The 12,834-nt window shown below is 41.9% G+C and overlaps 1 protein-coding gene across 1 annotated transcript in view; it reads right to left on the bottom strand.

Moving 5' to 3' along the window:
* Window positions 1–7,517: 7,517 nt before the first annotated feature.
* Window positions 7,518–12,834, bottom strand: part of FAM81B (family with sequence similarity 81 member B) — an 89,739-nt gene continuing 84,422 nt past the window's right edge. Inside the window, exons 8-9 of the mRNA XM_073624526.1 lie at window positions 11,647–11,842; window positions 7,518–8,148 (exon numbers count right to left, since the gene is read on the bottom strand). Coding sequence (XP_073480627.1) covers window positions 8,015–8,148; window positions 11,647–11,842 — 330 coding nt within the window. The 3' untranslated portion in view covers window positions 7,518–8,014. The remainder of the gene's footprint in view (window positions 8,149–11,646; window positions 11,843–12,834) is intronic.

The raw sequence follows: 12,834 nt of genomic DNA, 5'->3' as shown, positions 1-12,834 counted from the left end.
TCCCTGGAGGTTAGAGGAGTTTGCAAAAGTCCACTAGGTCATATCCGACACCAGACAGGTAAAAGAGAGCGATCAAAAAAAGGTAAGAAAGTTAGCAGAACAGAAAGAAGAGATCAGAGAAGAGGGGATGGATGGAGGGGTTGGGTGTCTGGTGGTAATAGGTACATCAGTGTGAATAGCGCCTATGGCTATAGAAAGATGGATTTGGAATGGGCAGAGTCCAAAAAAACTATCCGAACAGATCATGTAGCTATATAAGAGGGTTATTTAGCAATTGTAGGGGCCAGCGTCTAGAGATCACATTTCTAGCGGCAATTAAAAAAAGTTGAGTAAACCTTTCTTAGCTGATGAAATGGGGCCTGGTAGCAAAAAAAGTAAGGCTATGTTCAGGGATAGTGGATATGGGAGTCTATGACTTAACCATAGATTTGAAAAATGTGGGACCAAAAATTGTAAACTGTGGGGCATAGCCACCATATACAGTCAGGTCCATAAATATTGGGACATTGACGCCATTCTAATCTTTTTGGCTCTATACACCACCACAATGGATTTGAAATGAAACGAACAAGATGTGCTTTAACTGCAGACTTTCAGCTTTAATTTGAGGCCATTTACATCCAAATCAGGTGAACGGTGTAGGAATTACAGTTTCATTTGTTCATTTCATTTCAAATCCATTGTGGTGTATAGAGCCAAAAAGCTTATAATTGTGTCACTGTCCCAATATTTATGGACCTGACTGTATGTACCATGGTGCCTGGACGTCCCATACATCTCTAACACAATGGCGAGGAGGAGGGGTAAATTCTGTGGACACTGGTATCAGCGTGTGTAAATTTTGTAGATTTTTTTTCTTGTATGGCTACCGAGATGCACGACTTATGTGTCAAAGTGAAGATTCTGTCAAGATCCTCATTCGAGAATGGGGCATAGTTAGCCATCATGCCATACCATCAGGGGGAGGCGTGTGATTGGCCCCAAATTTATTCTGCAGCAGGACAACAACCCTAAACATTCAGCCAATGTCATTAAGAGCTATCTTCAGTATAAAGAAGAACAAGGAGTCTTGGAAGTGATGGTTTGGCCCCACAGAACCCTGATCTCAACATCATGGAGCCTGCCTAGGATTACATTAAGAGGCAGAAGGATTTGAGGCAGCCTACATCAAGAAGATCTGTGGTTAGTTCTCCAAGATGTTTGGAACAACCTACCCTCTGAGTTCCTTTAAAAACTGTGTGCAAGTGTACCTGAAAGAACGGATGCTGATGTGAAGGCAAATGGTTGTCACACCAAATATTGATTTGCTTTGGATTTCTCTTCTGTTCACTTGTCATTTTGTTAATTGATAAAAACATAAACTATTAACACTTCTATTTTTGAGAGCATTCTTAAAGCGGGATTCCAGCCAGCGAAACATTTTTTTTTAAGTCAGCAGCTACAAACACTGTAGCTGCTGACTTTAAATAAGTAGACTTACCTGTCCTGGGTGCCCGCGATGTCGGCCGCCCGAGGCCGACCTGTCCCTCGGCTCTTGGGTCCCGGCACCGCCATCCTAACTAAGGGAAACAGGCAGTGGAGCTTTGCGGCTTCACTGCCAGTTTCCTACTGCGCGAGCGCGAGCGGCGCGGAGCTCTGTGAATGGCCCCGTGGTTTTCTGGGAACACACACAGTTCCCAGAAGGCAACGGCCGCTCACCGAGGAACAGGACATGCCGCGGAATAGGAAGAGGCAGATTAGGAAGACTGCCTAGAAACATGGGTTCAGGTAAGTTTCAATTTTTTTAAGTTACAGCATTTTTTCACACTGCCTAAGACTTTTGTACTGTATGCATGTATGTATACAGTGCCTTGAAAAAGTATTCATTCCCCTTGAAATTTTCCACATTTTGTCATGTTACAACCAAAAATGTAAATGTATTTTATATCATGGACCAACACAAAGTGGCACGTAATTGTGAAGTGGAAGGAAAATGGTTTTCAAATTTTTTTACAAATATGTGAAAAGTGTGGCGTGCATTTGTATTCAGCCCCCCTGAGTCAATATCTTGTAGCTGCAAGTCTTTTTGGGTATGTCTCTACCAGCTTTGCACATCTAGAGAGTGAAATGTTTGCCCATTCTTTGCAAAATAGCTCGAACTCTGTCAGATTGGATGGAGAGCATCTGTGAACAGCAATTTTCAAGTCTTTCTACAGATTCTCAATTGGATTTAGGTCTAGACTTTGGGCCATTCTAATACATGAATATGCTTTGATCTAAAGCATTCCATTGTAGCTCTGGCTGTATGTTTAGGGTCGTTGTCCGGCTGGAAGGTGAACCTCCGCCCCAGTCTCAAGTCTTTTGCAGACTAACAGGTTTTCTTCTAAGATTGCCCTGTATTTGGCTCCATCCATCTTCCCATCAAATCTGACCAACTTCCCTGTCCCTGCTGAAGAAAAGCATCCCCACAACATGTTGCTACCACCAGCATGTTTCACGGTTGGGATGGTGTGTTCAGGGTGATGTGCAGTGTTAGTTTTCCACCACACATAGCATTTTGCTTTTAGACCAAAAAGTTCAATTTTGGTTCATCTGACCAGAGCACCTTCTTCCACATTTGCTGTGTTCTCCACATGGCTTCTCGCAAACTGCAAACTGGATTTTGTTTCAACAATGGCTTTCTTCTTGCCATTCTTCCATAAAGGCCAGATTTGTGGAGTGCACAACTAATAGTTATCCTGTGGACAGATTCTCCCACCTGAGCTGTGGATTTCTGCAGCTCCTGCACAGTTACCATGGGCTACTTGTCTGCTTCTCTGATTAATGCTCTCCTTGCCCGGCCTGTCAGTTTAGGTGGACGGCCATGTCTTGGTAAGTTTGCAGTTGTGCCATACTTCTTTCCATTTCTGGAAGATGGATTGAACAGTGCTCTGTGAGATGTTCAAAGCTTGGGATATTTTTTTATAACCTAACCCTGCTTTAAACTTCTCTACAACTTTAACCCTGACCTGTCGGGTTTATTCCTTGGTCGTCATAATGCTGTTTGTTCACCAAGGTTCTCTAACAAACATCTGAGGGCTTCACAGAACAGCTGTATTTAAACTGAGATTAAATTAAACATAGGTGGACTCTATTTACTAAATAGGTGACTTCTGAAGGGAATTGGTTCCACTAGAATTTAGTGACTTTTCACACTTGGGCAGTGCGCTTGCGGGACGTTACGAAAAGTCCTGCAAGCAGCATCTTTGGGGTGGGATGGGAGCGCTGTATTTAGTGCTCCTAAAACCGCCTTCCCCCTTGGAATGAATTGGCAGCGCTTCAGAAGCACTGCAACACCGGAGTTTTTAACCCCTTCTTTGCGGTTTAAAGTGCCCCACTAGCGGCCGAAAAGCGCCGCTTAAACAGCGGTAAAGCGCAGCTAAAATGAGCAGTGTTTTACCACGAACATGGCCCCAGTGTAAAAGGGGTCTTAGTTAGGGGTTTCAGAGTAAATACAAATGCATGCCACACTTTTCAGATTTTTATTTGTAAAAAATGTTGAAAACAAGTTATCATTTTCCTTCCCGTTCACAATTATGTGCCACTTTTTGTTGGTCTATCCCATAAAATCCCAATAAAATACATTTACGTCTTTGGTTGTAACATGACAAAATGTAGAAAATTTCAAGGGGTATGAATACATTTTCAAGGCACTGTGTGTGTGTGTGTGTGTATGTATATATACTGTATATATATATATATATATATATGTGTATTTGGATATAGGGTGTAGTCCTTTGCGCTATCAAGTGAATCAATCTAATAAATCTAATCTAACGAATAAGAAAGTGCCGCCAGACCTAAAGTGTATACAGTGCACTAAAAATGGGTATATATTAAAATGTGGTCAGCGTAACTAAACTATGAGTAAATATGGACCTGTGCAATCCTATACAATCCTGTGCTAAAAATATATTAATATATATATATATATATATATATATATAAATCTTGTGCAAATATGCGACTATGTCTGTGCAAAAAATGAGTATTCTCTGTGCAAATATACAATAATAATAAAGTGCAAAATGAAACAAATAAAATCAAATACGCAAATATCCGTGCTAAATGAAAGTACTGAAAAACTGTACTGGTACAGCAGACTGTGCATGAATGGTAAACCACAGTGTACAACAGTGAACACACTGTGTGATAATCACAAATAATGCCAATGGTATCAAAACCAAACTACAATAATATAAATGTGATATTAAAATAGTCCATTGAGTCTATAATCCACCAATAAATAAGATGATAAATGTGTATCAAATGAATTCTTCAATAAGAGGTCTTCATGAACACCACTTAATGCTCTCTGGACTCTTACCTCAAACTGGAGTATGTATCGCTTTATCAATCAATGTAGCTGGGGAGTCTGCCCGAATCCAGTCCTGATAGATAATGCTTCTCCAGATGCTGTGATCCAAACGTTTGCTTCCAATTTGTCAGCATAGACGTTCTCAGACACCTGTGGGAAGAGACTGATGGCTAGAGGGAGAGCCAGGCCGAAGGCTGCAAGGCACACAAGGCTATGCACTGGGAGGACCAGTCTTGGGTATGTTCACAGCAGGGATGTCAAGATATAAGTGGGAGTCATGCTCATCATAAGGAAGTAGTTCTGGCAGTTCTACTGCGTCCCACAGGCTCCTCGCACGATCTTTGTAGCTGGGAAAGGTTCTGGTGTGATGTTGTGCTGAATAGCTGTACATTCAGGAAAACCTAGTTTTCCTGAATGTACAGCTACTCAGCACAAGTGTATGGTTTTATATACACTTTAAGCATAAGACAGGATTTTATGATTGGCCAAGAGCAAGGATGAGCTAAAGATAGAAAATAGCCCAATTACCATCTTCCTTTTGAAAAGACAGACAACCTTTACAGATGTCAAGCCATGCCAACGATGCCACAGAGCAAAAGATTTTCCTTAATCCATGAAGTACCTTGCCTGATGTGAGCAGTTGCAGACAACAGAGAAAATACTATCAGCTGGCTGTCCACTCTTATGCCCCGTACACACGGTCAGATTTTCCGATGGAAAATGTGTGATAGGACCTTGTTGTCGGAAATTCCGACCGTGTGTGGGCTCCATCACACATTTTCCATCGGATTTTCCGACACACAAAGTTTGAGAGCTTGCTATAAAATTTTCCGACAACAAAATCCGTTGTCGGAATTTCCGATCGTGTGTACACAAATCCGACGCACAAAGTGCCATGCATGCTCAGAATAAATAAAGAGATGAAAGCTATTGGCTACTGCCCCGTTTATAGTCCCGACGTACGTGTTTTACGTCACCGCGTTTAGAACAATCGGATTTTCCGACAACTTTGTGTGACCGTGTGTATGCAAGACAAGTTTGAGCCAACATCTGTCAGAAAAAATCCATGGATTTTGTTGTCGGAATGTCCGATCAATGTCCGACCGTGTGTACGGGGCATTACAATTTATGATGTGCTGCTCCAGCTCATTCCCTGCTGTTCGATTTTGAGGTTGGTTGAATGTAAGTGATCTTTGCTGCAATGACGTCATGTATGCACATATTCACCCTAATGAGCAATTCCACCAGTACTCACACACTAACCCGCCTTGGATTAAAAGATACTGTATAATCTATCAACTTCACGTTCCTGCTAACTACTATATTTGACCTTGTTTGATGTGCCACGATGGGGAAAGAAAAAGCTTCCACTGGGTTTATTTTATTGTGATGTGATCCATAGGCGCTTCAGTTTAACCTGACCATTATTGATACTGTTCAAAGTGAGGTTTCACATATAATGCAAATACCAGGGATTCATCACTACTTTTTTTTTATTTTTTAGAAATACCTCTACAGGTCCTTGACCTGAAGTTGTAATATTATAGGTCTGTAAATGTAAAACATGAGCACTTTACTGCTAATCCACCAAACAACTTGTACTAACTTTATCTACTGCTCATTTTATTTCCAGTGATTTTTATTGAACTTTTTTTTAAGTGAAAGGTATAAACAACATTGTAAGATGACATTGGGATAATGCAGTCATACATCTCCACAAACTTATAAAATAATAGAATCACATATGGCGGAGGAGATCTAAATCTACTGAAAACCATGCTTGCGTTGAGCCTAACTGCATACACAAAAATGACAAAACCTTTCACGTTAAACAAGCCTATGGTCAAAAATAAGTGCTTTGTCTGACAGTAAACAGCCAAGGCTCAATGTGTCTTTCATAACAACAGACATAGGTGTGCGCACAGGATGTGCCAGGTGTGCCTGGGCACACCCTAATCACTCTGTTCTGCACAGATTCCCCATGCTGCTTGGTTGCAGAAGAAGGGACAGGGGAATCTCTGTCTTAAAAGTGAGACATATATATTAACATTATATTATTATTATTAAATAAAAAATTGTAAAAAAAAAAAAAGAAAAATTGTACAAAAGTTAGACAGACAGACAGACAGACAGACAATGTTTGAGCTTTGGGTGCACATCCTAATGCCATGGTTTGCGCACACCTATGACAACAGAAGATATCTCAGCTATAAGAAGGACACACACTACACAGTCTTGTGCATTGGCACATGGTTCCCAACCTCGACCAAGTGGAGGGGAGGACTTTGCATTTTGAAGAATAGGAGTGGACTTCCCATAAAAATGGTATAAGAATGTTGCACTCCCCAGAGAAGGGACAGACAAAAAAAAGTCCAGAAGGAAAAATCAGTTCTGATTGTACACATATAGGGGTCAGGATTAAAAGCGCATACAAAAAATGTGCATACATGCATGTAAACACACGTACACACACACATTTTATATATATATAAACACACACACACACATATACTGTATATATACACACACACACACACACATATACTGTATATATACACACACACACACACACACACATATACTGTATATATACACACACACACACACACGCACATATACTGTATATATAAACACACACTCACATATACAAACACACATGTACGCACACACATACATAAACACACACACACACATATATATATATATATATATATATATATATATCTAACAGATCGGCGATCTACCTTGTTTACATAGGCAGACGCACACACATACATAAACACACACACACATATATATATATATATATATCTAACAGATCGGCGATCTACCTTGTTTACATAGGCAGACTGCTGTTCTGCCTCTCCTGTCAATGATCATGGATCCTGGCTGACATTGCGTCCACCAGACCCGCTGATTGGCTCCCGCTGTGTCCAATCGCACAGACCCTGTGCACAAAATCATATACAGGTACGTGACTTCGTGCAGGAGGGCCGCTCTGCTGCAGTATATCTTAATACTTTGCCTTAAGTACCACTTTGAGTATGACCAATGTGAACATTGACCTCCAGTCACTGATTGCATTGACCAAATATCTTTAGCAGTAGATTTTAGCTTGCGGGAAGCCTTTTGCTTACTGTTCCACAATGCACCAATAGAAGGATTACCAGACCAAAGCATAAAAGAGTACAAATGCATTTATTGGTTTACAGTAACAAAAAAAAAAAAAACAGCCAACACATTTTTTCTGGGGTCAGAACCCCCCTTCCTGCTCATCAGGGCTTCAGTTAAAATAAGAACTTGGAATTGGTCCAAAATCTTCCTGTGTGAATTATATAGGGAAGCTAATTGCTGGATGTATGAGAGTTACTGACCAGCAGCATCTGTGTGAGCAATCAAGATAAGATGTGTTTTATTACTAAAGAAGATAGAAAACATGGCACGTTGTTGATTAAAACATTATGTAATGAACAACTGACATGAAATGAACATCTGTTGCATAAGGTGAAATACTTCATTGTAACACACTGGGGATAAAATACAATGTCCACAAAGCCCATCCATATGTATCTTTTTAAACTCTCATGTATCCTAATACACAGCAAACATCATTGATATTATGCTTTGTGTGTACTATATTATATTATATTATGGTAAGACCGCTACATCATAATCATTTCAAATGTCTTTCAATTCTACAATCTTGCGTTGAATTTTTTTGATGTCTTTGTGGACTTTCCTGCTTTCCAGTTTCACTTTGGTCTCTTGGATTTGTTGAAGGGAATTCAAAGACTCTTGTATAGCTTGAAATCCTGTTGGCAAAAAGCACATTACATGTATAAACCTTGGTGTCCTAGGTATGGGACTCATTTTAAATGTCAGTTTCTCTCCACTAATTAAAAGTCAGCTCTTTAGAGAGTAATATAAAACTGCTACATGTGCCTTTCTCCTGGGTCCCCGGCCACTCTCACTGGTTTCTGCTGCCGACTTCCACAATAATATGGGACTCAGCAACTTGCATACTAAAACACCTCCCTAAAATAACTATTATGCTAATTCAGTGTTAGTTTATTGGAATAAGGTATTTTATTTTAGTTAATTATGGGAACAAAATTAATGTTTGTTACACTACAACCATTAAAGTTGCATATAAAGGGAAAAAAAACTGCACTAGTCCAATACACAACAAGGGTGGACCAAGCCCCCCAAAAAAGCTGCAATTAATGTGAAAAAACACAAACAAAATAAACAAGAAAAAATCGCGGTGAGTAAAGTCCACAGTGAATTAAATTGAATGAATTAATTATATGAAAAAAGTCCCAATATTGTATGAACACCGCACATAGTGATTATCTGATCGATTGAATTCAACATATACTGAACACCATGTGAAATGAAGGCTTACCAGATAGCAAGCCAAAACGTGCAGATGGCCGTAACCCCAGCCTGGGTTGTAGATCTTTAAACCAGGGAAAATGAAATCCTCTCAGAGCAGGAAATATACGAGCCGTGGATATTGGTATAAATCAAAAAATAATAACATAGCGTGATACTGTAAAAATTGTGGATAGTGTACACTAGGTACAGATGCTCTAGATTTATGAGCAAGAAAGGACAAACTATCACCAATGTGAAAAGACCAAACTTAAGTGACCCATCACCACATGGAAGGCCTCCTTACCAAACGCTAGAAGAAACAAGTAGATATTCCCTTCAGGAAAGCAAGAAGTCAGCTGGGCTCAAACATACACTTGGATGTCAGACACTAATAACGCTCACAGCGTGAACCAAAAGGTTAGGATAGCCCCTAATATTCTTGATCCACTCCCAGTCCTGTCCTGTCTGGCGCCAGCTGACTTCTTGCTTTCCTGAAGGGAATATCTACTTGTTTCTTCTAGCGTTTGGTAAGGAGGCCTTCCATGTGGTGATGGGTCACTTAAGTTTGGTCTTTTCACATTGGTGATAGTTTGTCCTTTCTTGCTCATAAATCTAGAGCATCTGTACCTAGTGTACACTATCCACAATTTTTACAGTATCACGCTATGTTATTATTTTTTGATTTATACCAATATCCACGGATGGTATATTTCCTGCTGTGAGAGGATTTCATTTTCCCTGGTTTAAAGATCTACAACCCAGGCTGGGGTTACGGCCATCTGCATGTTTTGGCTTGCTATCTGGTAAGCCTTCATTTCACATGGTGTTCAGTATATGTTGAATTCAATCGATCAGATAATCACTATGTGCGGTGTTCATACAATATTGGGACTTTTTTCATATAATTAATTCATTCAATTTCATTCACTGTGGACTTTACTCAGCGCGATTTTTTCTTGTTTATTAAAGTTGCATGTCCTCAGCAATGGATAATGAGCATGTAGTGGCGGCCCGGGCACTGTGGGCGGACAGGCACCGCCCCCCTTCATCCATGCACCCGGCCCCTTTCAGGACGCCGGACACATGGATTCCTATGGCAGGGGCTGGAGGGGGTGGTACTTTTTTAAGCACCTGATTAGAGCCAGAGGCTCTAATAGGCTTCAAAATAGGTGGGCTCTGCGCCCTGATCCCACCCAATTGTGTGACGATAGAGAAATAATTTTTGCTATTTTCACTCTAACCTTCCTCCCTGCCAATCAGGAGGCAAGGCGTCAGACCTGTTTTCTGATTGGCCAAAGCGCCAAGCCACCCTATTGGATGCCTGGCATTTAGGAAGAGGAGCAGACTCAGCGGAGGTGACACACTCTGGAGCGGAGGTCACTGCCACTCTGGTGCACTCACTGCACTGAGAGAAGCTGCTGCCTGGCGGTAAGTGCCAGTGGGGTCTGTCAGAGCCGCGCGTGGGGGTTGGGTGTGCTGCCAGAGCCACGAGCCCCGCAAGTGGAAGGGGGGTCGGTGGGCACAAATGGCTGCATATGATGGGCACAAGTGGCTGCGTTTGATGGGCACAGTGGCTGCGTTTGGGCACAATGGCTGCGTATGATGTGCACAAGTGACTGCATTTGATGGGCACAAGTGGCTGCATATGATGGGCACATTGGCTGCATTTGATGGACACAGTGAGGGAGGCTGGAATTGATGGGCACAGTGAGGCTACAATTGATCTGGGGGGAGTTCAGTATTTTTTAGATTGTCTGTGCCCCCCCAAAAATTTTGAGCACCAGCCGCCACTGAGCATGTCCAAACAGAATACATCAGATACCTAGAAATGTTAAATATGTATTTTTAAATTATTTTTTAATTAACAAGCTTACAGAGACTCTTTCATGTGGAGAGGGGGACAAGCCACTGTAGGTATGAAGTACTGGCACCTAGAGGCACAAGCCTCCCAAAAATTCCTGCAGAGTGTTCTGATTGGTAAAGCTCTGATTCTTCCAGTTACTGCTGCATGGTTGGTCACTGGAGAGATTTAGGCCTCATGCACACTGGACGTTATAATAACATTATAAAAACGCCAGTAGCTTTGCAGTGAGTTTTTCAACATTTTTGCAATAGCGTTTTTTAGCATTAGCGTTTTTAAGTGTTTTTTTTTTTTTTTCAATAGGATCAAAAACGTTAAAAAACGCTGGTGAGCCACGTTTTTGAGCGTTTATCTGCATTTTTCGGCATTTTTGATGTCAGAGCGGTTTTACAACTGAAAAACTCCTCTCGGAACCCACTAATTTTGGGGAGCCAAAAAATGCCCCAGCCAAAAACAGTTGATAACAGCCTATGTGTGCATGGACACATAGGATAACATGCTGGAGAGTTTATTGGCTGTAGAAAAAAAACGTCTGAAGCCAAACACAGCATCTGTAAAATTGTCCAGTGTGCATGAGGCCTGTTGCATTCTGTCCTGACAATCTGGTTTTAGGAAATGACAGGGTGTTATCAGGACAGGAATTGGGGACATCTACACGTCAGGAACACAGATAGCAACCTATGGTTCTAAGCATCCCCACTCTATCCAAAACAAAAAGATTTGGGCTTTGTGTGTGGTGACAGCTCAGTATACCTTTCATTTCTTGCCATAGTTCTTTTAAAAATACTGTGTGAAAACTGACCAGATACCTCATATTATTTAAAATATTTTTAGTTTGGAATATAGAGAAGTTCAAACATAAGCTCTGAAGAACACTTCTCTGCTCCTCTGATAATGTAATTATAAGGAACATTTTTCTGCCACTTCCCACACACTAAAGGTATGCCGGTTATTCCCACATGTTGATTTGTTGTGCTTTAATTAACATCTAGTGTACTTTTCTGGCCAATATAATGTCTGAATACGTCACTTGTGAAATGCCAGAACTGCAAAGGTAGGAGGGAGAACTTGCCTGCTCTGTATTCACTTTTCATATTCTCTATCTCGTCCCACATTTCACTTTCAAGTCTTGTGACTCTGGCGGCCATTTTCTCCTCGGCATGCTTGAGTTTACTTAGTTTTGCCTCCAGTCTTTGGACATAGTCAGTGTTGTCTATTTTCAAAGTCAAGTGATGCATATTTTCCTGAAGTCTCTTCTCTATTGCATCCTGTTAAATACATTCATGTTAGACAGACATTACACTCAGAAGTGATGTACTGTATATTGGGTTGATGGTGTAACATTGCCATTTTGTTTAATAGCTAAATCCACTTGTGCTAATACAAGGAAGGGCTGGGAAATGTTTGTCTGTCTCCTATGTCTCCCCTGTACAGCATCTCTCCCTCCTATGTCTCCCCTGTACAGCATCTCTCCCTCCTATGTCTCCCCTGTACTGCACCTCTCCCTCCTATGTCTCCCCTGTACAGCATCTCTCCCTCCTATGTCTCCCCTGTACAGCATCTCTCCCTCCTATGTCTCCCCTGTACTGCACCTCTCCCTCCTATGTCTCCCCTGTACAGCATCTCTCCCTCCTATGTCTCCCCTGTACAGCACCTCTCCCTCCTATGTGTCCCCTGTACAGCATCTCTCCCTCCTATGTCTCTCCTGTACCTCACATCTCCCTTCTATGTCTCCCCTGTACCGCACCTCTCCCTCCTATGTCTCCCCTGTACTGCACCTCTCCCTCCTATGTCTCCCCTGTACAGCATCTCTCCCTTCTATGTCTCCCCTGTACAGCATCTCTCCCTCCTATGTCTCCCCTGTACAGCATCTCTCCCTCCTATGTCTCCCCTGTACCGCACCTCTCCCTCCTATGTTTCCCCTGTACCGCATCTCTCCTTCCTATGTCCCCCCTGTACAGCATCTCTCCCTCCTATGTCTCCCCTGAACTGCATCTCTCCCTCCTATGTCTCCCCTGTACAGCATCTCTCCCTCCTATGTCTCCCCTGAACCGCATCTCTCCCTCCTATGTCTCCCCTGAACCACATCTCTCCCTTCTATGTCTCCCCTGTACCGCACCTCTCCCTCCTATGTCTTCCCTGTACCGCACCTCTCCATCCTATGTCTCCCCTGTACTGCACCTCTCCATCCTATGTCTCCCCTGTACTGCACCTCTCCCTCCTATGTCTCCCCTGTACAGCATCTCTCCCTCCTATGTCT

The sequence above is a fragment of the Aquarana catesbeiana genome, linkage group LG01, assembly GCF_042186555.1.
Source record: "Aquarana catesbeiana isolate 2022-GZ linkage group LG01, ASM4218655v1, whole genome shotgun sequence".
Classification (NCBI taxonomy): Eukaryota; Metazoa; Chordata; class Amphibia; order Anura; family Ranidae; genus Aquarana; species Aquarana catesbeiana.
This window is presented reverse-complemented; position numbering and strand designations above follow the sequence as displayed.